General features: G+C 56.2%; 10 protein-coding genes across 10 annotated transcripts; 4 read left to right on the top strand and 6 right to left on the bottom strand.

Annotated features, from left to right (window-relative positions):
• Nucleotides 1–53: 53 nt before the first annotated feature.
• B0T26DRAFT_710348 (uncharacterized protein) lies at nucleotides 54–1,000 on the bottom strand. Its single transcript, XM_060441977.1, has 3 exons — nucleotides 876–1,000; nucleotides 562–634; nucleotides 54–507 (listed from the first exon to the last, which is right to left on the bottom strand). Exons 1-3 carry the CDS (start codon nucleotides 946–948, stop codon nucleotides 273–275), a joined length of 381 nt encoding a protein of 126 aa, XP_060296398.1. The 5' UTR covers nucleotides 949–1,000; the 3' UTR covers nucleotides 54–272.
• Nucleotides 1,001–1,457: 457 nt separating this feature from the next.
• B0T26DRAFT_645087 (major facilitator superfamily domain-containing protein) lies at nucleotides 1,458–2,976 on the bottom strand (the record flags this gene model as incomplete). Its single annotated transcript, XM_060437684.1, has 4 exons — nucleotides 1,458–1,682; nucleotides 1,759–1,831; nucleotides 1,916–2,731; nucleotides 2,849–2,976. 4 exons carry the CDS (start codon nucleotides 2,974–2,976, stop codon nucleotides 1,458–1,460), a joined length of 1,242 nt encoding a protein of 413 aa, XP_060296397.1.
• Nucleotides 2,977–4,519: 1,543 nt separating this feature from the next.
• On the top strand, nucleotides 4,520–4,757 carry B0T26DRAFT_751638 (uncharacterized protein; the record flags this gene model as incomplete). The annotated part of the gene is made up of 2 exons (XM_060445407.1): nucleotides 4,520–4,630; nucleotides 4,701–4,757. The coding sequence occupies 2 exons, from the start codon at nucleotides 4,520–4,522 to the stop codon at nucleotides 4,755–4,757; spliced, it is 168 nt and encodes a 55-aa protein (XP_060296396.1).
• A 1,075-nt stretch (nucleotides 4,758–5,832) lies between these two features.
• On the bottom strand, nucleotides 5,833–6,591 carry B0T26DRAFT_751637 (uncharacterized protein; the record flags this gene model as incomplete). Its single annotated transcript, XM_060445406.1, has 2 exons — nucleotides 5,833–6,220; nucleotides 6,284–6,591. The coding sequence occupies 2 exons, from the start codon at nucleotides 6,589–6,591 to the stop codon at nucleotides 5,833–5,835; spliced, it is 696 nt and encodes a 231-aa protein (XP_060296395.1).
• A 980-nt stretch (nucleotides 6,592–7,571) lies between these two features.
• On the bottom strand, nucleotides 7,572–10,125 carry B0T26DRAFT_776180 (P-loop containing nucleoside triphosphate hydrolase protein; the record flags this gene model as incomplete). Its single annotated transcript, XM_060446613.1, has 6 exons — nucleotides 7,572–8,182; nucleotides 8,250–8,278; nucleotides 8,429–8,620; nucleotides 9,042–9,223; nucleotides 9,321–9,818; nucleotides 9,948–10,125. The coding sequence occupies 6 exons, from the start codon at nucleotides 10,123–10,125 to the stop codon at nucleotides 8,029–8,031; spliced, it is 1,233 nt and encodes a 410-aa protein (XP_060296394.1). The 3' UTR covers nucleotides 7,572–8,028.
• Nucleotides 10,126–13,074: 2,949 nt separating this feature from the next.
• Nucleotides 13,075–15,320, top strand: B0T26DRAFT_872028 (amidase family protein; the record flags this gene model as incomplete). Its single annotated transcript, XM_060447944.1, has 8 exons — nucleotides 13,075–13,167; nucleotides 13,250–13,450; nucleotides 13,521–13,565; nucleotides 13,832–14,227; nucleotides 14,279–14,402; nucleotides 14,492–14,584; nucleotides 14,655–14,846; nucleotides 14,925–15,320. The coding sequence occupies 8 exons, from the start codon at nucleotides 13,075–13,077 to the stop codon at nucleotides 15,071–15,073; spliced, it is 1,293 nt and encodes a 430-aa protein (XP_060296393.1). The 3' UTR covers nucleotides 15,074–15,320.
• A 1,267-nt stretch (nucleotides 15,321–16,587) lies between these two features.
• B0T26DRAFT_829511 (cytochrome P450) lies at nucleotides 16,588–18,652 on the bottom strand. The gene has a single exon (XM_060447453.1). It carries the CDS (start codon nucleotides 18,455–18,457, stop codon nucleotides 16,805–16,807), a length of 1,653 nt encoding a protein of 550 aa, XP_060296392.1. The 5' UTR covers nucleotides 18,458–18,652; the 3' UTR covers nucleotides 16,588–16,804.
• A 406-nt stretch (nucleotides 18,653–19,058) lies between these two features.
• B0T26DRAFT_710327 (uncharacterized protein) lies at nucleotides 19,059–19,937 on the top strand. The gene is made up of 3 exons (XM_060441976.1): nucleotides 19,059–19,244; nucleotides 19,318–19,359; nucleotides 19,427–19,937. Exons 1-3 carry the CDS (start codon nucleotides 19,191–19,193, stop codon nucleotides 19,889–19,891), a joined length of 561 nt encoding a protein of 186 aa, XP_060296391.1. The 5' UTR covers nucleotides 19,059–19,190; the 3' UTR covers nucleotides 19,892–19,937.
• Nucleotides 19,938–20,100: 163 nt separating this feature from the next.
• Nucleotides 20,101–21,391, bottom strand: B0T26DRAFT_872025 (chaperonin 10-like protein; the record flags this gene model as incomplete). The annotated part of the gene is made up of 2 exons (XM_060447943.1): nucleotides 20,101–20,635; nucleotides 20,829–21,391. The coding sequence occupies 2 exons, from the start codon at nucleotides 21,389–21,391 to the stop codon at nucleotides 20,101–20,103; spliced, it is 1,098 nt and encodes a 365-aa protein (XP_060296390.1).
• A 470-nt stretch (nucleotides 21,392–21,861) lies between these two features.
• B0T26DRAFT_646326 (uncharacterized protein) lies at nucleotides 21,862–23,127 on the top strand (the record flags this gene model as incomplete). Its single annotated transcript, XM_060437798.1, has 1 exon — nucleotides 21,862–23,127. The coding sequence occupies one exon, from the start codon at nucleotides 21,862–21,864 to the stop codon at nucleotides 23,125–23,127; it is 1,266 nt and encodes a 421-aa protein (XP_060296389.1).
• Between the last annotated feature and the right edge of the window lie 1,090 nt (nucleotides 23,128–24,217).

Genomic DNA, 24,217 nt, shown 5'->3' with positions numbered 1-24,217 from the left:
AAACGGAAGTCACCGTTTTATAACGGTCAATTTTACACAGATCCGTGGGTCACTAACAGAGGGAAAGAGGGACCCGTTTTTGGATCCAAAGTACCCCCGGTTTTTGACCCCCTCTACCTCGTAGGGCAAGCTTCTAGGGATTGCAATGTACACTCATGGTCGGCAAATAGACTTACCGGAGCCACCGTATTCAACAAGCCCACGAATGGCTCCCTTGAACAAAATGCTGTCTATTAATTGCTACATACACTACTTAAGGGATTGACATCACACTACGCAGACGTCGCAGCGTTGGCAGCGGCTCCATCGACGCCGGTCGCGAGGGCCAGCTTCTCCTTGCCGCCCCACCGGTGGTAGTCCAGGTAGCGGTAGCCCTGGGTGATCTGGGCGCCGGCGTTGACGAAGTGGCAGGCGAACAGCAGGTAGTTCCGCGGCGTCACTGCCAGCGAGTAGCGCATGAAGGTGAAGGCGTAGATGGTGAGGGCGCCCGTCATCTGGCCCGAGATGCTAGATGGCAGTGTCAGATACTCGGCACCAAGAGATGCACGGTGAGGAGCTTACAGTTCGGGCGACTTTTGCGTGTCGAGGATGGCCGCGATGGGAATGCCGAAGTTGGACGCCGGCCCCCAAAAGTCTGTTTTGATGTCAATGACTTTCACCTCCCAAACAAGGTTGACCACCAAGGTCAAGTAATTAGGCTCAATAAATGAAAAGGAAAAAAAAGGCAACGCCATATCATCTAAAAACACTACAGCACTGGCGATGCGGTTGATGACGGCGTCATCCACGGAACAGCCGGAGCGCGGAACAAAAAAAAAGGGTGTGGCTCGGACTTAAGCGGAGATTAAATGACAGGTTTTGGAAAGCACACGTACGGGTCGAGCAAAAGTAGTCGGTCACCGGATTTGACCTGATCCGCGCGTTGAGGGCCTTGACGAGAGCGGCCATGCTGAACGAGCGCGCGAATGCGGCGACGGGACGGGTAGACGGGGGCGCCGGGGGGGGGGGGGAGGGGGGAGGGGGGAAAGGTTGTGAGTTGCGTTTTGTCGGCGTCGGCGTCGTCGAAAGTTTCCGGTTTGAGTTTTGGCCGGTGGCCAATTTTCTGCCGCGACTTCCTTGCTGACGAGGCACGTGACCGCTTCCGGATTTAAAGGTTTCGGGTCTTGTTATTGCCGGGGCGGGAAATGCCAAGACAAAATGATTCAGTGAAGGGGCGCCCGAAACTCAATTTTCTGACTCTTGCAACATTGGAATTGATTGCGTTGTGCATGACATAAAATGTGCCATCACTTCAACTCTCTTCACGAGGGGCCCCATTGGTCTCCCACATCGCGGATATGACCGAGATTCCACGAGATGATGCATCTCATCGGGAGTATGCGTGCACAGGTCCAGCCGCTCAATTTGTGATTTTAGTCTCCAACCTTCGCGAATACTTCCGGTCTTGCATTAGGAAATCACTGCTTTTCCTTGGGCGGCTGCGGCACTAGCAGCCAGCTGACAGTGGTGGCAACGATCAAGCCCACGAGCACAGGTTGCATCACCCCGACGCCCAAGTGGGAGCCAAGCACTCCAGTGACAATCGGGAACAAGGAGCCGCCAACCTGGGCAAAGACGAAGACGAAAGAAATTGCCGTGGCGCTGATGTCGGGCGGAAAGAGTCTGGAACCGACGGAGATGGCCTTGGAGAGGGTTAGTGGCTGAACATGCCGCGCTTCTAACGCTCTAAAGGTTCAAAAAGATACCTGCCGTACTCACAGTTGCAAAGAACGGCCCGGAGAAGAAGCCCAGCAAACTGATGGCAACAGACGCTGCGATGATATTGGGGACGCTTTTCCAACAATTGGTTAGCATGGGTATCTAGGTGCCTTCGGATTGAAGTCCAGGACAGAGAAGAGAAGAGCTCAAGACTAACAGCCAAAACACTAACTGAAACACCAGACAGCACACGCAGTATAGAAACACCATCCTCCTCTCGCCGTACCGATGCGTCGGCTCGGGCAGCACGACGCGGCCGAGCAGGCAGCCCCCGCTGAACCCGGCCGGGACGTAGCCAACGTGCGCCAAGTCGCCGTTGCGCACGTCGACAAGATACTCAACCACCCACCCGCCGGCCGTGACGCCGAAGCCCAGGTAGCAAAAGAAGAAGAGGCTCAGCAGCCAGACGCTCGGCGTGCTGAGCGTGCGTCTGACCAGTGCCGTTGCGCTGGGGCCGCGGGTCTCGTGTCCTCCTTCCCTCAGCACCGACAGATCGGTCTGCCGCCCCCAGCGAAAGGGTAACGAGTCCCGGAACGCGGCAAACACCAGCGCCATGTTCGCCAGTCCCAGCCCGAGCGGTACCGTGTAGAACAGCCACCAGCGCGACGGCGCCGACTCACTAGAACCAGAAGGAGCGGTAGAAGCAATCGCCGACGATGCAAACGGCCCCGCCAGACACCCGGCCATGTACGCAGCGTGGATGAAGCCGAGCCAGCGGTGCGCGCCCGCCGACGACGACGACCCCGCAACAAACGTGTTGACGTGTGTGTCCTGGTACGCCTGGCCAAGGCTGGTGAGTGCGAACGTGGCCACGTAGACGCCGAACGGCGGCGCCGGCGGCCACGTGCGCAGCGCCTGCGCGGCCGTCTGCAGCGCAGCGCCCAGCCCGAGCATTGTGCCCAGCCCGAGGCGCTGCGTTAGGTGCGTGTTGGTCAGAGCTGCCGTGAGCCACCCAGCGAAGCTGGCGGCGTACCTTTTGAGTGCAAGGTAGACGGGTCCCCATCAGCTGCGGAGGCCCCGGGTCGAATGGGAAGATGAAGTGCGGGAGAATCTGGAAGAGGGCAACATGGAGACGGAAAGAAAAGCTCACAAAGTGGACACAATGGCTGTCGTGATGCCGTAGTCGCGAATCACGTACGGGATTAAAGCCCCGAGACTGCCGTCATTGACGCCAGCGACGAAGAATGAGAAGCCGGCGCTGGCGAGCTTGAAAGGCATCGCCTTGTCCGTAGTCCGTGTCTGCGCCGACATGGCTCCGGTGTCATCGACTTCCAGTGGGGACCGCAGCATAGTGCCTCTGTCGTTGAGACTTGCCCGGGGCGCGACGTGGTCATTGACCGCTGCATGGGCTGGGGCAGTCACGGGCGTGGCTGTCATCGTTGTTGTTGCCGCCGGCATTTTGAGCCAAGACGAAGCTGGAATGGGGCGGCTCGGTCGTGGCAATGAGGGTACCAGCAATAAGGGGGCCTGGACTCGAAGTGAAATGGCAAGCGTCTTGATTTATGCCTCGGATGCTTCTCGCCGTCAATGAACCCCCGCCATGGCCCATGTCTTCATAGCGCATCCCGCCGCTTCGTCGTGCCGAAATGGCTAATCATCGGGAAAGACGTTGCATGCGTGGCGCCCGGTGGGCGATGCATGCGGAGTCCATTTCCCAAGATGGCTGAAGTTCGGGACACGCGACCAACCGCCGTCTGTCGTCTTCTCGAAGGACCATTTCGGCGAAGGATATCCGGCCCGTTCCTCGCGTTTGTGGACCAACACGACAAGCTGAAGACTTGGTCAAAAATCTCTCTCCTCGATATGCGAATTAGCAGTGGCGAGGAAATTCTCCCTCTAGGTGTCCCGCCCCTCCTGGCATGAAAAGCATGATGTGCAAGTTTTGCTTGTCACAATTTCGGGGCTGCGGCCAGAGCCTCTCTTCTCCCAAAGTTTGATCTGCCGCAATGGAACACACGAAATCGCCTCTGGACAATAACAACACGATTTGATGCCCTTGAATGCCTTAAGCACAAACACCACAACTACCATCTTGTCTTGGTGTCATGCAAATGATCCTCCAGCTACCAGCAGTGTCCTCACCATCATTGACGTGGTAGCACCAATTGAGTTGTAACCCAGCCAGCGGCGGCCAGGCCGGGCCGAGACTCGAACCAAACGAAACATTCGTTCGGAAACAAAGGGTTACACGAGGGAGTCGATTGCATGCCAGATCGGGGACCAAGCAGCACAAATTGATACGCGGGTCAGCACAGAAATAGCCGACCCCCGCGGGCCCCGGTTTCCTCTGAAGGATCTGTCTCGGGGCGACCCGGTAAGCGTTTGGAGACGACGGCGCAGCGCGCAAACGCCACACCGTTAGTGGCTGGACCGTGCATCGGCCCCACCGTTGCGCGGTGTCCAGGCCGCCCGCCGGGCCGGCCGGGGGATCGGCGGCCCATGGGTAACCCCCATGCACCTTGGCATGCCCTGAGACGTCCCTCGCCCGCCTCCCAGCAAACCGCGGCTAAGGCATGAATTTTGGCGGGCGCGCCAGCGCGCTTCTGTGTGTGGGTGTTGGTGTGGTGGTTGTTGTGTATTTATAGCGCCCAAGCGCCCGGTATCTTGACATTCCGAATCCTACATTGCCGCACACACTCACTTCACCCTCTCACATCCGCCCAGCAACGACCAGCGATATATCAAGAGTGCCGAGACTTCCAGAGTCCGCATTCCGCAGTGTAGACCAAGAAAGAACTGCCAACAAAAACTGGCCGGAAAAATGCGCATCGCCGCTCTCTTTATTGCCTTTTTCGTCGCCGTCGTGGCTGCCGCCCCGTCCCCGGCCGCCCCGTCCGACTTCTCCATCGAGAAGCGCGGCATGGACCAGTGTGTGAGTTTTTGCCTGAACATGTTTCCATCCAAGCTTTATGGTAAACGCTGACTCGTTTTGCCGGCGGCAGGACTGCGACGAGAGCAGCTGCAGAGGCCCCGCATGCTGCGCCAACGGCACGTGCTAGAGAAATACTACCAACGGCAACAACATTCCTTACTTTCTTTCTTCTTGGGGGCTGGCTGGCGCTTGGGAGGGTTTGGGAATTACAGCAAGGGGACAAAAAACAGGGAGTTTTGGCCGCAGAGAATGGGACTGGATGAGCGGGAACGGGGTTTGGGCCTTTGCTTTCACCATTCGTTTATTTATTTTTTCGACTTTGTCGAGGGGAAACCTGCCACAGTTGCACTCTGCCTTCTAGTGTTTACCAGTCGTTACTACAGTCTTGTCTCGACTTGAGGGACACACCGTCATTAATTCATGCTGTGATAGGGGCTAGACACTCTCTCACTACCTATAATAAAACCCACGTTTCACTCTTTTGCTTTGCGTCTCTCTTATCACAGAGGCGCTTGAGTTTCTTTCGTGAAAATAGAGGAAAGTGACGGTGTTTTTCCACAAAGTTTATAGGTTCAATCCGTGATAGGCACGGTCGATGACGAACTCCGCGAGTGAGCCGAGCTAGAAGGTGCTAGATAGACATTGTCAACAATTACAGGCCAGCCCGTGACTACAAGCATAGCGATGAGATCTAGACACATGCTGTGTCTCGCAGCACGCTCCTGGTGTAGGCACCGACGGCGGCTAAGTTGCCGCACGGGCCGACGGCCACGTCCTGTAAGTCCCCCCTTGAGTGTTCCATGATGCCCACAACCCGCGCGGCACTTTGCGTCCATATGGCAGTCTCGAGGAACTGAGGTTAATTAGTTGGTGCTAAATTTGGTTCTGTGTAACGGTGGGATTGGTCCCCCAGGATGAGTTAAGAGAGGGGCAAGCGGCGGGGAAGACTCTTGATGCGATTTAATGAGCATCGAAAATAATCTACGCTTAGAACTCAGAGACCCGTTGTAAGCGTTAATTATGACCCCGGAATGAGAAAAGCACTTCGGGAAATAGACTATGGTTTGCTTTGTTTCCGGCCAAAAGCCTCTAGTGGTGGCTACTTCTCATGCGGCTCGGGCGGCAAGAACGAGCAGCGCGATGGAAACTCCCGGTTTGCAAATAGACAGGATAACGAAGAGGCGGCCAAGCAAGAGCAATGTCTATAGAGAACACCACCGTGCCGGGTTGAGCTTGTCTCTGATTAATGCCTTCGTGCTCGACGCCCGCTGCTGCTCGTTGTATCTCTGGATGTCGAGCAGCCTCTCTCCCAGCAGCGGGAACTCGCCCCACGGCGTGAGGAAGTCTTGCCTGGTGATCCCTCTCGAAGTGGCATCTCCAGACGACGGCGCAATTATGGCGTCCAGGTTGCTCTGCAACAGGCTTTTCAGGGCTGGATCGCGGTCCTCACGGGGCATCAAGAGTATGGCCTTCCTGGCCAACTTCCTAGACCCCCGTGTCTTGCCGAGGATGAATCGGAGGGAAAGCAGAACCTCTCGATGCAGGCTGTAGCGGGCTGGATACAGATCCTCCGTGACTCTTGGGCGCGAACTAGCCAATTAGGTTCAATGATGACGGCTGGCTTCCTGCGGAGTTAGTCTGATAGGAACTAACCTCTGGATCAGCTTCTGGTAGCCGCCGCCGGATGAAGCGAGAACGCAGATGGACGGATACCGGAAGAGACGGAGAGTTCTAGTGCACGAGTCTAGCGTGAAGTGTTGGCTGATATAGGTCAACGACTGAATGTTTAGCAAGGAAAGATGCAGGATATCCTCAGTTCGCGGCTGCTCGTGACTCTCGGGCGGAATCAAGCCGAAGACACGGACGAACATGCCGAAGACACGGACGAACATGCCGAAGACACGGACGAACATGCCGAAGACACGGAAGAACATGCCGAGAGACCAGCCGCAGTTCTCCATGTGAATCCTGACGGGTAATTTTGACCGAGTAGTGCTGTAGAACCGGCGCTGTGGTTCCAACAAAAGAACAAGGCGATCCATCCCAGAAACGCCACCGCGAGTTGTTAGAGCATCCTAGCTTGCTCTGTAGCACCTAGGCTGATATAGGAGAGCTCGGGATAGCTGATGAGGAAGTCCGCGGGACTGGTGACGGTGAGGCTCCCGGGTCGTGAGTCCTGAGCTATTTTCCGCATCGCGACAATCAGCAGTGCCAACGCGCCGGATGGGCCACCAGAGAGGGCAGGGAAGGCTGTCAACACTTCCCGCATCTCCCGCTCGACATGAGCGAGGACGGGGTCCAGGTGGATATCCCGTTGCTTCTTGGCGGGGACATTGGCCGTGAATACGCCCCTCATAATTTCCGAGTGTAGTTCATGGAGAATTCGAGATTAGCAACACATGTGCGAGGAGAAAACCGGGTTGCGCGATGGGGGAGGGAGAAGGCCTGCGATCATGCACGAGTTCATATTTTTCCCGTGGGAGGTTTGCCGTACTTCGTTCCTCCCGTTGTAGGCGTACGTCATCCCGCCTTTAGCCCTTGATGGTCTAGAATGGAAGCGAGCTGTCTAAGCAACAGGTGTTTGCTAGCGATCTGGGACTACTTCAGCTGTCTTGCGCCAAGGTAATTAGAAGATGGGATGTTAACTCATGAATGAATGAAAAGGGGGGAGTCGGCTTCAAGTCCTATCGATGTGATAGGCGCAAGCGCACTTATATCCATCATCGAATGTACAGCCGTGCCTGTACTACACAAATACAGGGTGCACACATACCTTGCCTGGATGGTGACTCCGCCATAGCAACCGCGAGATCCTGCCTGCCGAAACTATATCGGAATGATGGTCTACACTTTTACTGACGACCACTGTTCCAAATTGTGACCTATCTAGCTCTACGCGACACCCGCACAATTGCGGGCCTTGGCTGAATTAATTGCTGTGATGAAATCTGGCTTGTATTGGCTACACAATATACTATCTTCGTTGGTGTTTGGGAACGTGCCCTAAACAAAACCAACCACTTACTGCACCTACTGATACTTCGCTGTAATGAAAACAGTGAAATCCGAAGCCTTAAAACACGAGACATAGTCTGAAGTAACCGTTGACGCGTGGTATTTCTGCATCAAGGTTGCGACCATTGTAGAGTTCTCGACTGCTCGTTCGAATCCACGGGTGCTGCGCCCATGCTCAATGCCTGGGCGAGCATAAACTGGGTGCGAGCGTGCGAGCGTGCTCTGCTGGAATGATTGGAAACTGGCTTGATATAGCCACAGATCCACGGAAGAGTTGTCTAGGAGGACTAGTTGGCGGGGAGGTAAGGGCTATAGGGTCGGCTTCATTAGAGTGCTGCTGTGGCGGGAGGAAAAATTCACGCCGCCTCCGAGTAGGAGCCTGTTTAGTACGCAACATATCCCAGCTTGTCGAGGACAATTGCGACTGCTAGTTGCTTGCCCGGTGCGCTCAATACGCTTCTCGACGTGCTGTAGGCCTGTGATGCTTCTTCGTACCGCTTCAACGCGAGCAGGCCATTGCCAAGAACAATATAGTCACTGAACCGTTCGAACGAACATTAGCAGGAATATCCGGTGTGAAAGGTCGAGTCTTGAAAAGGCTTACTGCCCAATCATCCACCGGCTGATGGTAGTCTCGAAAACCGTGATAGTGTCCCGCAGCGTGAATTTGTTGAAAGTTTGCGTAACCAGCAGTTTCGAACAGATACCTGCCGTATTTCCATGATTAGCTACCGAAAGAATCATCACGAATGCACCATGGCGTAGCGGACTGTAGACCCATACCAGGAAGCCCATCCCATCAGCTTCGCAAAGCCCGCCGGGGCTGAGTAGCGGCCAGATGTCGGGGCTCCCTTGCAAATAGTGGCAGCTTAGCGAGATGGCATGCTGGATATACTTGGCGCACTCGTCCCACCGTCCAGTAAAGCGCTGGCCAGTATGCTCCTTTGGAAACATATCGCCTACGAGCTTGGATGCCTGCTCAAACGCACTTTGGCGGGTGGTGCATCTAGATTACATCCGAACTGAAAACTGTAAGAAATGCGCTAGGTTGCAGGATTGGTGACGGGTGTGGTGTGTTAAGATACCTGCCTGGAATTGCTCCAATCGATGCGAACTAAGCATTTCGGTGTTTGGGTCCTTGTCAATCAAGCCGAGATTCATTAGCTCTTCTTTAGTATCAAGGTAACTGCCAAAAATTAGTGTCAAGACCAAAAGTCGAGCCGAAAGGAGAGAAGGACACCGTACTCATCAGTATGATGGCAGTACGGGAGCAGTCCGCTGGTGCTCCGCGACGCATGTTCGTCTTAGTGATGGAGTCCTGCGGGATATCATTTGGGGAAGAAAGCTCAAGACTCCCAGTAGAGATTTTCCCTCCTCCTTCAGAGCGTCGAACAACATGGTCCAGTTTGTGGCAATCTTGGACTAGACTTGGAGAGATGGTGGTCTCGTCGTCCGTCAGCTGGAAGCCCACCCCCGGATGCCGGGTTGTGACTAGGATCTTTCCGTTCCCTCCGAGGGGCCAGAACTGGTCGAGATCGATACTGCGCTCGACGTTATCGAAGACCACCAGCTGACCAACTGAACGCTAGTGAATAGGGCGCGTGTGGTCAGCTTGACTCCGGGGGCACAGATGCTTCGCCAAGGGAAACAGAGGTCATGCATGGCCTCAACAAACCTGCGCGTGCCAAGTAATCCCTCCACTTCTGTCTGATCTCGACGCCGGGCTTTTCGGCGTCGTCAATCACCTGCAAGCGGCGGAGTGCCTCGTGGCAGCCCTGGTCCAAGGCCGCGCCCCCCTCGCTCTTGATCCATATGATGACGCTGTGGTTGGAGAGGGACAGGTGGGAAAGGCGCAGCGCTATGGACGTCTTGCCCACTCCGGCGATTCCGCGAATCGTAACGCTGCTGGGGTCTCCCAAGCTCTTGCCTATCTGCTCCAGTTCGCGGTCTCGGCCGTAAAACCGCACAGGTTGCTTCAGCAGCAAGTAAACGGATGGTGGTCGCCGGGTTGCTACGGCGTTCTTTATGGGCTCGGGAAAGGAGAGAGAAGAGTGGGGAGGTTGATGGACGTCGCATCTTAAAATGTCAAAGAAATGTTCGGATGCTTTGAGGTAGTCGCTGCATTCGGCCCCGCGGCGCGAGATGGTTTTGAACCGCTCGTCATTAATTGACACTGCGCCTGGCGTTAGTAGCGAGACAAGATAGATAGGCAAGTATAGGCATGATGGCGCACCGAGGGGGCCCTGATTTTAGCTGTCGATGATGGCACCGAGAAAGGCAAGACGCAGGCGATATGTCTGACTCAGTCGCTTCTTGGCATGGTTGACCGGTATGCGGCTGTCGGAGCATCTCGAGTAGAAGAGAGAGCCCAGTTCGCTGTAGTGGCAGAGTCTGTCGATGATGGCGTGGAAGGCGTGGAAGCAGTCTCCAGAGCCGCCGGTGCTCTGCTCGGTCTGGTTCACGGAGCCGGAGATGGCCATGTAAAGATATCCGGCCAACAAACTATCGAAGGCGAGACGGTCGGGGCTGAGCTGAGAGAGTCGCAGAATCCCTTCGAAGCTTGTCTAGTTGTCGCGGAGTTTGGAGCGCACTACTGTGCTTTGGACAACCTGGGGCAACCCGTGGAGGAGAGACGGGAAGTCGGCTCGCGATGACTCTAGAACTCGTTGACGTGTGAAATGATCCGAGAAGAATGCCAGTGCGGAGAGGTTGGCCCCAGACGCCTCATCCCTGTGCCCCAAGTGTTAGAAAGATCAGCGAGACGGGTTGACATGCAGCACTAGCCTCTGCACTCTGTGAATCAGTGTGCACTGCATTGTGCGGCTCAGTGTGGGCATCCTCTTACATTTTAAGTTGCGTTTGGTTTTTAAGTTGCGTTTGGTTTTTAACTTGCGCTTGGTTTTTAACTTGCGTTTGGTACTTGGGTTCTCGCAAAGCAAATTCGTCTCCTGGGCACTTTTATTTTAGACGCGCGCTTGGCCGCCAGCCAACACAGCAGCTCGGCCCAGGTGGCGAAATGCCCCAAATATCGCAACATTAATAAACACCTAATCACGAGCAAACACCTGGTATCACGGCGAGGCTCGCTGCCTCGGCTTGCCCTTCTCGGGGAGGATGCCGGAATCAACATACTCCGCCCCCGCTCAGCAATGAGGATGGAAACACAAACATAAAAAGAAATGACATGACAGCATCTGCAGCATCAGCAGCATCAGCAGCATCAGCAGTATCAGCAGCAGCAAACAGATAGCTACACCAGCAGCAGGACCCCATGAGTCGATTACTACTTGACATGGGTAGAAAACGGCCTCCCAGACACTTTGCAGTGCAAACACGGAGCCATCAGATGATCAGTCCGCCCTGGTAAAACAACCAATCGCAGCTCGATGCGGCACCGCGAGTCGTAATTGACAAAGACGGTAAGCTTGTCGGGCGACTGGCTCGAGAACCAGCAGAATTTCTGATGCGGGTTGTATTTCAAGTAGTCGAGCTCGTGTGGGTCGACACTCCTCGGATAGTAGAGCGTGAGGGGAAGGCTTCGACCACTCTCCGCAGGGGCTGCCACACGCTATTAATTACAGGATGAGGTCAGGCCAGGCCACGTAACGTCAGGCAGGTTCGTTTACTGGTCGAAGCAAGGCAACTCGGTGGCACGTGTGAGGGCCTGGTCCTCCAGGCCTCCCAGACGCTCTGACTAATCAAACGCCAGTTGGGTGGATCCACCCGACCAGCCAGAGGGATCCACCCAACTGACTAATGGAAGCTCGGCCAGAGCCCCGCCTTGAGACGCCCTGGAAGAATCTCGCGAGGGGAGGCTTTTGAGCTTCTTTTCCCTTTTCCCTTTAGTTTAGAATCTTCGTCTATAGCGCCCAATAGAGGAGTTCCGCCCTCATTCCAAGCCGGCCGTGACAGCACGCTCAGATGGAAACCAGCGCTATGGAGGCGTCGGGAGTAGGGAGAATTAAGGCTGAAACATGGTTTATATCACCGCACAGTCAACTGCATGAGACAAGGCTGCAATATGGTCGCTGTATTCGTAGAATCTAAAGCTAAGGAAAGAAAGAAGAAAGGAAGTTTCTAAAGCTTGGGCAGGGCGCAGGGAAATAGGACGTGGGGTGCACGGGCCATCTAGTCTAGTGGGGTCCGGGTCGGGCCCACTATTCCAGAGTTGTCTGCACTTGCCGTGACAGTTTACTTGATGATGCGAGCCCGGAATCTGTCGTTGAGATAGGTTGCCGCCTCGTCCTCGGTCAGGTGTCGCCGGATCCTTTTCGGGCCGCCCTCCACCGTGTGGTCGATGTGTATGGGGAAGACCGGGGGCGCCGCCGTCACCCATCCGCTGTCTGACCCCTCCCGTAGTTCATGATCTCCGAGTTGTTCCTGCGATCTACCCTGCACTTGGCTCTCAAGCCTACGCTAAACCGCTTCTACTCCGCCTGCCTACCACACGCACTACAACATAAGATTTACTTATGTAGGTTTAGCTATCGTTATAAGAAAAGATCTCTAGAGTATCGGAGTTAGTGGCCTCCGGATAGGATATTGTCGCTTCGCTTACTCTCTACGTTATCTAAATAAGCTAACTATCGCGCTCTAAATTACCAGGAGCGAGAGAGAGGAAGGAAGCGTCTCGTAGCGCAGCGAAGGGTCACGCGACTGACGAACGAAGCGACGCCAGCAATTTTAGTTGAAAGACTGTCCAAAGACTGGTTTGTGGTTGGGCTTATGGGCCAATCTTTCGCACTCCTAGGCGCATGGGAGTGCGAAAGATCGGTCCATAAGCCCTGGAGTTTTGTTGTGTTCCGCGGCAGGCCGCAGGAAACCCAAATCAGTTTAATATCCAGGCCCTCCCGCCTTTCCATGGTTCCCCCGCTGCTTCATCCAAACTTACCAACCAACCGACCTTGCCAACCAACTGACCTTGCCAACCAACCGACCTTGCCAACTTACCGACCTTACCTATCTTGCCAACCTACCGACCTTACCTACCTGCTTACCCTCCAGATTCAAGGTCCCACACATCGCTGCTACCACGCCCCACGTTCAGTAAATCGCCTCTCCACTAGCACGGCAGGAGAGCAAATGCGGATTCGCGGGGTGTCGCTCTTCATTTCTCGGTTTTCGGCACTGCTGTCGCCCAGAAGGGCCTCCCTTCGGAACTGTTGGAACAACGCGCTAGTCAGCCACAGATGTGGCGGTGGAGGGGCAAGCAGCCACATGTGGCTGTGGAGGCGCAGGGGCGCAGGGCTACCGAACCTAAATAAGTGGCCTACGGCCACTTCCACCTTCCTTAGAGACACACATAGACATCAACGAAATCCAACACTTGAACCACTAGTATACGGCGCGCAGCGCGCCATGTTGATTCCAGTACCGGTACCTAGTGATTCCAACAGGACCACGGGCAGCCGGTGCTGTCCGACTCCGCCATGACCATAACTGCCGACATCAATCTCCTCACCGCGACGGCCTCGGAGCTGCAGACCAGGCTTACTAGCAATTCCGTCACCAGCCAGCAGCTTGTTAGGCTTTATCTCGACTAGATTGCGCGATACGATGGCTACCTCCAGTCCGTTATTGCCGTCGGCCCCGACGACATCTTAGCCAAGACGGCGAGCGACCCTGACGGCGAGCGACCTTGACGGCGAGCGCGCCAAAGGCAGCATTCGCGGCCCGCTTCACGGCATCCCCATCATCGTCAAGGAAAACATCGCCACCGTTCCTGCCCTGGGCCTGCCGACGACCTGCGGAAGTCTTGCGCTCGTCGGCTCCAAGCCAAGACAAAATGCTGCAATTATTGAGCGCGTAAGCAAACGCCTAGTTGCGCTTCTTTGGCAATCCGAGCGCGACGCCTGCCTAACTGTGACTTTTCCAGCTTATTGCCGCCGGTGTCATCATTCTGGGCAAGGCAAACCTATCGGTAGGCCCCCATCATTCTGCACAATATTCGCTCGCAACATCGCTCTAACCAGTCCACAGGAATGGGCGTGGTACAGGTCCGACTTCGCCGACTCAGAGTAGTCTGGTGTGAGGAGCCAGACGCAATCTACCTACGTCCGCGTTGGCTTCCGTGAAGACAACACTGGCAGTAGCCACAGTGTAACGAACTGCCTTTTCTTTCGTCCTTTCGTCCTTTCTTCCCGGTGGTGGAAGACAGTGCAAGCCTGGAGCTAATGCAATTCGTAGAAACCCGGCGGCTCCTCCTCTGGTTCCGCTGTCGCCGTCGCGGCCGGATTCTCGCCCATTTCCATCGGCACCGAAACGATGGGTTCGCTCATTATGCCCAGCGACAGGTCTGCCCTGTACACGATCAAGCCCACCCTCAAGATTGTTCCGCAGGAGGGCATCATCCCCGTCACGCCCGAGGCAGATTCGGCAGGCCCAATGACCAAATCGGTCCTCGACCTCGCAAATCTTCTCGACGCTATTGCAGACCCAAGGAAGACAACGATCACTGAGGGTGGATACAAGAGCGCTGTCACTGGGAAGTGGGGTGACATCCGGATTGGCGTCTTGGAGCCCGAAAACTGGCTATTCCCGACCAAGATCGTCAAGTACGAGAAGCAGGCGTCGGAGCAAATGGTACGGTGGCCTTGGCTCAATGCGTGCCATGCCGCTGACCGTAATTTCTAGTTCCGAGAGTGGAAAGCAGCATACAAGAAACTTGCTTCGGTTGTTAAGGTCATGAAGCCCGTCACACTTCTGTCGGTGGACGAATCGACCGACCACGGCAAAAGCGATATCTGGGACGCGTTTCGTTAGTGTCCAAGGCACTCGCTTCCCGGCTCATGCCTCCACTAACCACTCACTCTGACTTGGACTCGACATTCAAGACTCTCCTGGAAGAATACCTGGCGAGTATCGACGACTCCAAGGTCAAGACACTTGAGGAGCTTGTCAAATTCAACGAAGATCACGCGGAACAGGAGCTCCCACCCAGTATGTTCACCGCCTATCAATTATAGTCTTCGAAGAAGCTGGAGGATCCATCACTAATATCTTGTTGTAGGCGCCGACAACCAAGCTGGCTTTATTCGAGCTCTAAGTGCCAAGATGCCAGAGGAAGAGTACTACAAACTCATCAATACCGCCCGCGACCGTTCCGGCAAGCAAGGGATCGACAAAGTCCTCGAAGAGAACGAGGTCGATATCATCATGGGCCCTAGCGATGGGCCCTTATTCTGCATATCTGGGACAGCAGGTGAGTGCTCACCAAAGGGGCCGATTTGCCCCGACTTAATTGCTACCTTCAAGCTTCATGTCCTGACAAGCTTCCCAGGATACCCTGTCGCGTCGTTACCGCTTGGCTACCTCGATTTCAACGGCAGGCCTTTCGGGCTGCAGAAGGCCCTCATCCAGGCCCAGAGCGCCTGGGAAGCCACCTTTCCTGCGCGCCAGCCCCCGCCGCTGGACGAGATTGTGCGTTGATGCATTGAGGGGATCGACGACGAGCGGACAGTTTTTTAATGGGAGTTTCGTGGTTTTCCTCTGGGGCACTTGGCAGAAAGTCCCTACAGCTAACTATCCACCTCAAAATGCTGCAGCACTGACATTCACATTGTTTCCCCGTGCACCTGTTTCCCCGTGCACCTGTTTCCCCGTGCACCTGTTTCCCCGTGCACCTGTTTCCCCGTGCACCTGTTTCCCCGTGCACCTGTTTCCCCGTGCACCTGTTCCCCCGTGCACCTGTTTTCCCTTTCTGCGTGATACACTACTCTCATCAGCGACTTTTTGTGTCGTAGGGGCTCACTAATTGACTAATTTCAAGGACGGATGGTAACTGACCGAGGGCGGTGCGCTTTGTAGAGCGGGCTTTTTCCTCACCAAGGACTTCATGGACATGGTTAGCTTGATATAATCGAATCACTGCCCGAGGTTAACGCTGGTTAGTTTTGTCATGTGAACCTGCTAGGTTAGTTTTGTTATGTGGACCTGCTAGGTGCGGCATCAATATCTCTGGCTGCGAATACTCTCAGGGGCCCTACTTTTGGGCCTCAGCCAGCTATGGCTGCCGTGGCAGCCCCCTATATTCTTACTACAACCCTTCCATCCTGACCACTTACTGTCCAAGTCCCACACCCAACACGCCGTTCAGCTTCCTTATGCGAGCCCCTTGGATACCACGAATCCGGGTCAGCTCGTGAACCCAAGCTCCCTCTCCTCAACCTCGAACTAAAAAAAGGTGCGTTCATTCAGGCGTAGTAGGACTTGGTTGATGTTGGAACAACGCGCATTCCAGCCACATAGAGGTGGATGTAGCAACGCATTCAACAGCCACACAGGCGGCGATGGAGGCGTAGGGGTCCAGATTCCATATAAGTGGCCTACGGCCACCTCTTTCTTCTAGATAGACATAGACAACAATGACCATCACTTGAACCACCAGCTTTCGGCGTGCAGCACGCCCTGTTGTTTCCAGTACCGGTACCTAGTGATTCCAACAGTTGACAATTCACAAACAGTTAGTCAAATTTATTGCTCTCATTTGTATCAAATCGGGGATAGCAAACCGGCTTTGGCGTTTCCTGTCTATTAGTTGCGAGATTCCAGCCGTCCATGATAATTCTGACACGGAAGAATGCGGTACTCCCTCTCGAACCAGTGATCGCAACTTCATCGCTATGACATTACATTTTAGAGCCAAGGCAGACTCAAGTTCCGTCCCTGGCTCCCGCTGCGATTCTAACAAGTCCCCCGATGAATGAATCGACTGGCACTGGTCTCTCGATCCTCCTGTGAGTTTGCTCCGCCAACCGATTTTAATAAGAGAGCCTGTGCAAGCTCCTATGTATATCAGCAAAGTTTACGAATCACGGAGAGCATCGTCATATCTCGGCGGCATCATTTCTCGGCGGCATCATTTCTCGACAGGAGGCGCCAGCCATTCCGGGGATGAAGGGGCGGCACAGCCAGTGCTTGCAAGTAAACGTGACGGTAAACCCAACCCTACAGTTCTCAGCAGTTTTGTTTTCCCCACCAAATATAAAGTTCAAGATTGATGTGGGCAGGATATACGACCATCAATGTTCTCTAACACCCCTTCATCGGCTGCAACTGACTGTGATACACATGACATGGACTATTCTGCGCCGCGCCACTGTCCAGCAGCCTCGACTATCCCGCCTCGACTATCCCACCCCATTGGATTCGCCTCCAGAGTTAGATGTGGACGATCCGCTTTTGCCGTTTCCTGACCATCAGCTGGACGTCCATGTCCGGCTGTGACGACCCATTGGGAAACGAGCGCCGCTCAGGCTTGTACGACCCAGCAGGCAGCTGCAGGTCGTAGTTGAGCAGCAACTGCCCGAGCAAGATCTTGATGGTGTTGGTGGCAAAAACCCTCCCAGGACACGCCTGCGGCCCATCCCCCCACGTCAGCAAGTCCGGCCCGTTGCTGGCGTACTGATGGCGCGTTTCGTGCCCCGGCTGCTGCCGCTTGCGGTAGAAGCGCAGCGGGTCAAACTCGTCCGGGTTCTGGTAGAGCTCGGGCGAGTTGTGGATGTTGTCCTGATCGACGCAGATGATGGTGCCCTTGGGCAGACGGGGGCCGATGGAGAACTGGAAGTCTTGCTGCAGGATGCGGTTGAGGCCGAGGTAGTGGAATGTGTTGACTCGGGCCGACTCGCGCATGAAGCTGTCCATCTTGGCCAGTTCGGCGAGCTGTGTCGGGGGCAGCTTGCCGTCGGCATCGACGACGCTGTTGAGCTCGTCTCGCAACTCCTCGGCGAGATCGGGACGCAGGACCAGCTCCGTGAGCATCCAGTACAGGCTCACTGCTGTCGTGGGGGTTGACTCGAACGTGGCCGTGATGACATCTCTGATGAGCTGTTCGGTGTCTGGCTCGCCTGGCTTGTAACGGTTCAGGAGAAGATGGACGAGCGTCGTTCTCTTTCCCTCCCCGTCTTCGGTCTGGGCTGAGGACTCCCTGACGGCCTGTTCGACAGTGGGCCGCAGAAGGCGAGCGAGATACTTGTGCAGGAGCCAGGCCGGCGCATAAGAGACGGTGGCGACCAGCGGGCGGAGGAGACGCGGCATGAAGCAGCTGATGTAAACGCCGATCCCGACGCAAATAGGGAGCGTGCGGACAGCCCTCAGCCAGCGGGGATTGCGGCTCAGGGGTTCGCCAACAAGCCCGATAGCACCCGTGGCGGCGACGACGTCGAGGACCGTCCAAAAGAGATTGACAGTCTTCCACTGCGGAGCATCTCCGACGACGGTCCGGAGCGCCTCGCGGGCGACATCCTGGCGGACGCGGCCGAGGGGGCCCACACTGCGGGCGAGGTCGGTGCTGGCTGTCTTGTGGAGAGTGCTGCTGGAGTCGTCGGTTCCAATCAGTTTCCACCCGCCGAACTGCACCGTGGTGAGGAAGTCGACTAGCGACGCAGTCCGCGTAGCTAGCCGTCGGACCTCGTCGACGTAGGCGGACGGCAGGACGACGAGCTCGAAGCCCGAGTAGGCGAAGAACCACGGCCGGTCGGGATACTTCTTGGCCGCCTCATCCAGCATGGGCTTGTAGTCGAATGCGTGTCTGCCATTGGTGGGCTTGAGTTCGGGGACGCCGAGGCGCCGGAGAGACAGGAAATACGGCTGGACGACGTAGGCGTCGACGGCGAGAATCAAGGAGCCGACGAGCACCACGAGCAGGCTTGTGCGGAGCAAGGGCGATGTATCGCGCCAGACCTGGGCCGCGAGTAGGCGGGCTAGCTGCCACTTGGTGAGGTTTAGGGGGGCCAGGGCCTGTCGCACCACCTGGAGCTGCTCTCGCAGGTTTTCGTAGTGGTTGGCGAGGCCAGACACTATGGGGATCGCCATCTCGGCGGTGCTATTGAACAGCGTGAATTTTCTGAAGTGGCTCTTGGCGGTGCCGGGTTGAAAAAGACAACGAGAGAGTGTGTGTACGTGTGGGCGGCACGGGGCAACAAGCAGCGGGGGCACTGAAGATAGATACAAACTGTTACATTTGCAATATTTGCAATCTGCTCGAAATGACACATCGATAGTACAACGTCGCTGTCGGTCTATGAGGGGGGCGTGGTTGGGGCTGGTTTTGGTCCTCGGCGTCACTATGGAATTCCGAAGCCGAAGGTGGCGACATCCGGAGTGGCCACAGGCGGGTCGGGGTCGGGGTCGGGGTCGGTTACCGGACCAGGGTAATTACCTCACCGGACACGTAATCTAGCGTATCGTCACCAACTATCGGCGCAGAACGAAGCGCGATGCCAGTCTCGTGTCACCAAGTCGAAATAGAGCGGCGAGCAATAATTTTTCAGAGGGCTACAATTTTTCAGCGGGCGACAATTTTTCAGAGGGCAACAATTTTTCAGCGGGCGACAATTTTTCAGAGGGCAACAATTTTTCAGCGGGCGACAATTTTTCAGAGGGCAACAATTTTTCAGCGGGCGACAATTTTTCAGAGGGCAACAATTTTTCAGCGGGCAACAATTTTTCAGAGGGCAACAATTTTTCAGCGGGAAGCCAACGAGGCCGTAGCGATTCTCCCACATCACTATTTTCACTCAGAACCTGAAGCAGCGGAATTCTCGACATGGCGGCCCCACCCTCAGTCAACATCCTCAACATGTCTGGGACTTGGACTCTGGTATGGCAGTTCCTGCATCTCTGGGGCTGGGAAGTTAGCTGGCGCAACGAGACAAACTCACAGTCGCATGCAGAACAGGCAGCTGTCGGACGACTTTGATGCTACGTTCCAGGTCGTAAGTCCAGCTTTCTCAGACACATTTTTGCGCTACCGCGTACTAATTCTCTCCTGCGAGTACCTAGCAAGGAGTCTCTTGGCCAGTTCGCAAGATTCTAGCCTGGGCTGGCGTCGCGCTGCACATGGCTCAGACTTCGGACACGCCGCAGGGCGAGACTGGAAAACCGCCCATTACTAAAATCAACGTGAAGCAAACCATCACTCCAGGCGGGTTCAACAGCGAGGAGGCGTATGTCCTCGACTCTAGTGTCAAGTACAGCACCCTCCCCATCTTTGGTGCCGTGTCGGTGCACTCTCGGTACACGCTCCTCGGCCAGGTTGATGACGTAGATCTGCGAGAACGGCTTGCCGCGGATGGCGCCACCGTGGCAATTCAGGAGTTCGCCGAGAGCAAGAGCAGCGACTGGTCGACGGTTGGGGTCTGGGGGTTTGAGGTCGTCGGTGGTGAGAGACGCTTCACGCGCACAAACACTACGACAGGTCGCAATGCCCGGGCTGTGGCGCGGCTGGTCTATGACTATAGCCCTTAGTCCTAGTAGGAGATACAGTCAACAGCTCGAAGCATCAGGTTGAGCGAGTCAATATTTATATATACAAAGATATATAAAGAACACCAACAGCCAATTCCTCTCAATGACCCGCGTGACTAGACGACTACCTGCCTCGCTACTGCCTGCCTCGCTACTGCCTGCCTCGCTACTGCCCGCTACTGCCTCGCTACTGCCTCGCTACTGCCGCGCTACTGCCGCGCTACCCGCACCACAAGCTTCTTTCCCGACACCTGCTTCGACTTGAGAATTTCGAGCCCCGTAATGACAGTCTCGAGCCCTCCCGGCTGTAGCTCCTCCATGGGTAGAGGCTTGATCTTGTTCTCGTCGATGAGCCCCTGGAGGCTGCGGAAAAACCGCTTCGACCATTCGTGGAGCTCCGGATCCGGCGGAACCCCGTAGGGCTCCGGCAGCAGCACGCCCCTCCCGAGGATGGCAGGTCCCATGACCAAGCTGTGCTTGACGGTGCGGCGCGTGCATAGTGACAGCTGGTACGTCTCGAGAGAGCAGTAAATGCCTCCCGCGCGGCCAATCGCCTCGTAGCACAGCGACGTCGTTGCGGCCTCGCCAAAGGGGTCGATCACCCGTCGGAGTTTGTTCTTGGTATATGCCCGAATGTCCGCCGCGCAGGTCTTTGAGCGGTAGTCGAATACGGCGTCGGCTCCGTACTGCTTGACCAGCTGGAAGTTGTGAGGGGAGCACGTCGTGACGACATGATGTCCCAGTCTGGAAGCACGTGAGTCAGTGTCCACGTGGAAGAGTAATAAATAGGGAAGCAATAAATACGGAAAGAAGTAATAAATACGGAAAGAAGCAATAAATACGGAAAGAAGCAATAAATGCGGAAAGAAGCAATAAATGCGGAAAGAAGTAATAGGTACGGAAAGAAGTAATAAATCTGGAAAGGATGTTACGCAACAGCTTCAGTATCTGAATAGCCAGCAGCCCGACCGAGCTACTGCCCCCGTAGACTAATACCGTGTCTGTCGTCTTGGCGCTCAGCTCTGCTGCTTCGTCTGGCGTCGCAGGGAGCCCCAAGCTCTGGTGGAGAGCGAGGGCGACGGTGCAGATACACGCAGGGTTGAGTGCCATGGCCGTCTCGAAAGCCATGGTGGGGGGGATCCGGAGCGTGTAGATGGCCTCGACCTTGATGTACTCGCTGAAGGAGCCCGACTCGGAATCGTCCTGCTTGTTGCTGGGGACACATCCAAAGACGCGGTCGCCGACGGAAAAGCCCGCAACTCTGTCGCCGACGGCTACAACCGTGCCGGCGAAGTCCACGCCGTCCTTGAGTCCCGACGTTGGAAACCGAGCGGCCATCTTAAAGTCGCAGGGGTTGAGAGACACGGCAATGTTGCGAACCAGAAGCCAGCCCGGTAGGGTCTTCGGGACTGGGGCATCGTACACGACGGCAAGCTTGCCACCGCCCTGCTGGAGGATGGCAGCCTGAGTCGTAGGGATTGCTGTTGTGGCTGCCGACATGCTGTATCGAGCACTGGCAATGGACGTGGCCGTGTGCCGAGACTCTTGCCTGGGTTCCGGATTCGCATGTAAATACGTGACACGGGAAATCGGAGTACTCGCTATCTCCCTGGGATCGATCTGGGGCCTCCTCCGATGACACCCGGAGAACTCCGATCCCTTGCGGGCCTAGATCGGAGAAGACATATATCCACGCATTTGGCCGTGTGTATTATTCACCACCTGTATTTATGGCTGTCAACCCGCACGATATAGCCGGCTTCAAGCTTCTTTGTCCACTAAACCTCACCTGCATCTGACCTACCCTCACCCGCGTTCGACTAACCCTCACCTGCGTTGACTAACCCTCACCCGCATTCGACTAAATCTCACCCGCGTTCGACTAAACCTCACCGGCATTCGTCTTCTTCCCCCGTCCCACCTTGCCTTTAACAAAAGCCCCAACCCAGGCACACTAAACTCTGGTTGCGATGAACTGGAACCGCCGCAGCCTCAGGTTGGGCTTGGCGGTCCTCGCCCTCGCCGTCGGCGCAGTGGGCCAGGACGGCACCGAGTGGTCAGACGGCTGGCTGGGGGAGTGGAAATCCCAGCAGCTCGTCTTGGGGTCCGACATCGCCGAAGCCTGCGAAACCAGCCGGGTGTCGGCTTTTGAGACGTCCAAGGGCCGAAAGCCCGTCCACTTCTCGACGAGCCCCACTGACAACTGGGAGCTTCCTCGGATCGTGCCCATGAACGAAACAGCGGGCGAGCAGTGGGAGTTCGACGCCGTCTCGGACGACGGGCTGTCGGGGCTCATCTTTGGCTTCTACCGGGATCCCAATTACTCGGTCCTGGGGTCCGGCAACCTCCGCATGTACGTCGAGTTTGCTTTCCCCGACGGCGAGCGCTTCGTCCAGATCGACTACGCCGGCGAGTCCACCATAGAGTCGTGCCGCGGGGCCGGCACGCGCGGCGAGTGGAGAGGCGACGGGTACAGCTACGTCTGGGAGGTTTCCGACGACATGCGGCAGTCTCGGGTCGCCTGGAACACCCCAAAGACCAGCGGCACCCTTGTTCTCCGCTCCGTTGCGCCTCCCCGATACGCCGACGGCACCGCGTGGCCGTCGACAAACGCCTCGCTGCTGACGGTGCCGCACTTTTACTGGGCCGAGCCCATACCCGTGGCCGAGGTGACGGTCGACGCTGTGGTAGAGGGCAGACAGGTCGCTTGGTCCGGCATCGGAGGACACGAGCGGCTGTGGGGGGCCTTCAACTGGCTGACCTGTCTCGACTCGATGCATTTCGTCCGCCTGCAGGCCGGACCCTACGCCCTCACCTTTTGGGATTTCGAGTCTTGGCTGTACAAGGGGCTGCACGTGCCGTCGGTCGTGTTGGCTGAGGACGGGGCTGTCGTGTTTGACAGCCGGCGGACCGAGCCGTCCGAGACGGACGACTTTTTTACGTGGAGCAAACTTTACGACACGGAGGGCGTTGCTGGCAAGTTGAGGGACAAGGCGACGGGCTTCGTGATCGACCTCTCGTCCCCCACACGCGGCCAGCAGTGGACCTTCCTCGTCACCCACAAGAATGTGTACTTTGAGTATTTCCTGGGCGGGGGCGTCGGAGGCACTGGTTACACGGCGACCGCCGTCGGTGGCCAGGTTGGAATGCAGCGGCAATGGGCCGGGGTTGGTGTCACGGAGGTGCTGAAACTCCCCGAGCAGAGCTTGGTTGTGAAGAGGAATTATGTTGCCTAAATGCCCAGACAGGTCTAGGGCGCTCGCTGCCTATTTGTGAGACTGGCCTATTTGTGAGGCTGGCCTATTTGTGAGACTGGAGGATCTAGATAGTGCCTATTTTTGAGGCCTATTTGTGAGACTGGAGGATCTAGATAGTGGCAGAATTGGATCACAAGTGCCCCTAGGGGTTCACGAATCACAAGTGCCCCCAGATCTGGCATGTTCATCAAGGTACATCCTTGGGCAGCTACGTACCAGGAGGTCGAGAATCACATGAAAATTGGACAAGTGCTGGGATACGCGGGGCGTGCTGCCGCCAAATCGGATGGCTTGTGTGCGGTAAACTAGTTACATGCAGGTCGGACCGGAGCTGAATTTTCCCCATGGGGAGGGAGGGTAGTGATACAGCACGACGGAGACCCCGACACCGCAGGTGCGGCGCAACCACGCAGGGTGCGGCGTAACCACGCAGTGCGCCTTAGCGACGGCAGGTGAGCAATAGTGTTAATCCGGGAGGACATATCCGATAAAAGCATCCAATCCCCAAACGATGCTCGCCGATTGGGACAGCGTAGAAAGGCGTCCCGTCGCTTTTGCCAGACGGCAGAGCAGGCAGGGTCTCCGGCAGAGCAGGCAGGTCTCCGAACCCGGCTCCCATCGGACACCTGAGGCGCAGCGGCAGCCGTGTTTCCGTTTGTTAGCTACACGTGCTGGTCGACCCTATGGTACCTTGCCGAGCAGATTCTGGGCTGCATGGCCGCTGCCAAGCCGCGAAACATGCCGGTCACCCCACGCTTCAGCGCTGCACCATACTAGCTTAGATTCCGTAAGACTTTGAAGTCCAACAAACATGGAGCGGGCACTCGAAGGCCATGCGAGACAGGCGGTGCACTTGCCATGCGAGACAGGCGGTGCACTTGTGGCCACCATGGGCACGGCGGTGATCTGCTCCGCTGTCGACATGCTCAAGTCCATTCGATTGGGGATTGGGGTGTTGGGACGGGTCAAATGTTAGGGTCAGCGGGCCGCACCGACGATCACAGGAGGCGCGATGATGGCATCATCGCGATTGCCATTGCAGCCGGACAGAAGTCCGTTGCCCCGGTGA

The sequence above is a fragment of the Lasiosphaeria miniovina genome (genome assembly GCF_030549165.1).
Source record: "Lasiosphaeria miniovina strain SMH2392-1A chromosome Unknown B0T26scaffold_4, whole genome shotgun sequence".
Classification (NCBI taxonomy): Eukaryota; Fungi; Ascomycota; class Sordariomycetes; order Sordariales; family Lasiosphaeriaceae; genus Lasiosphaeria; species Lasiosphaeria miniovina.
This window is presented reverse-complemented; position numbering and strand designations above follow the sequence as displayed.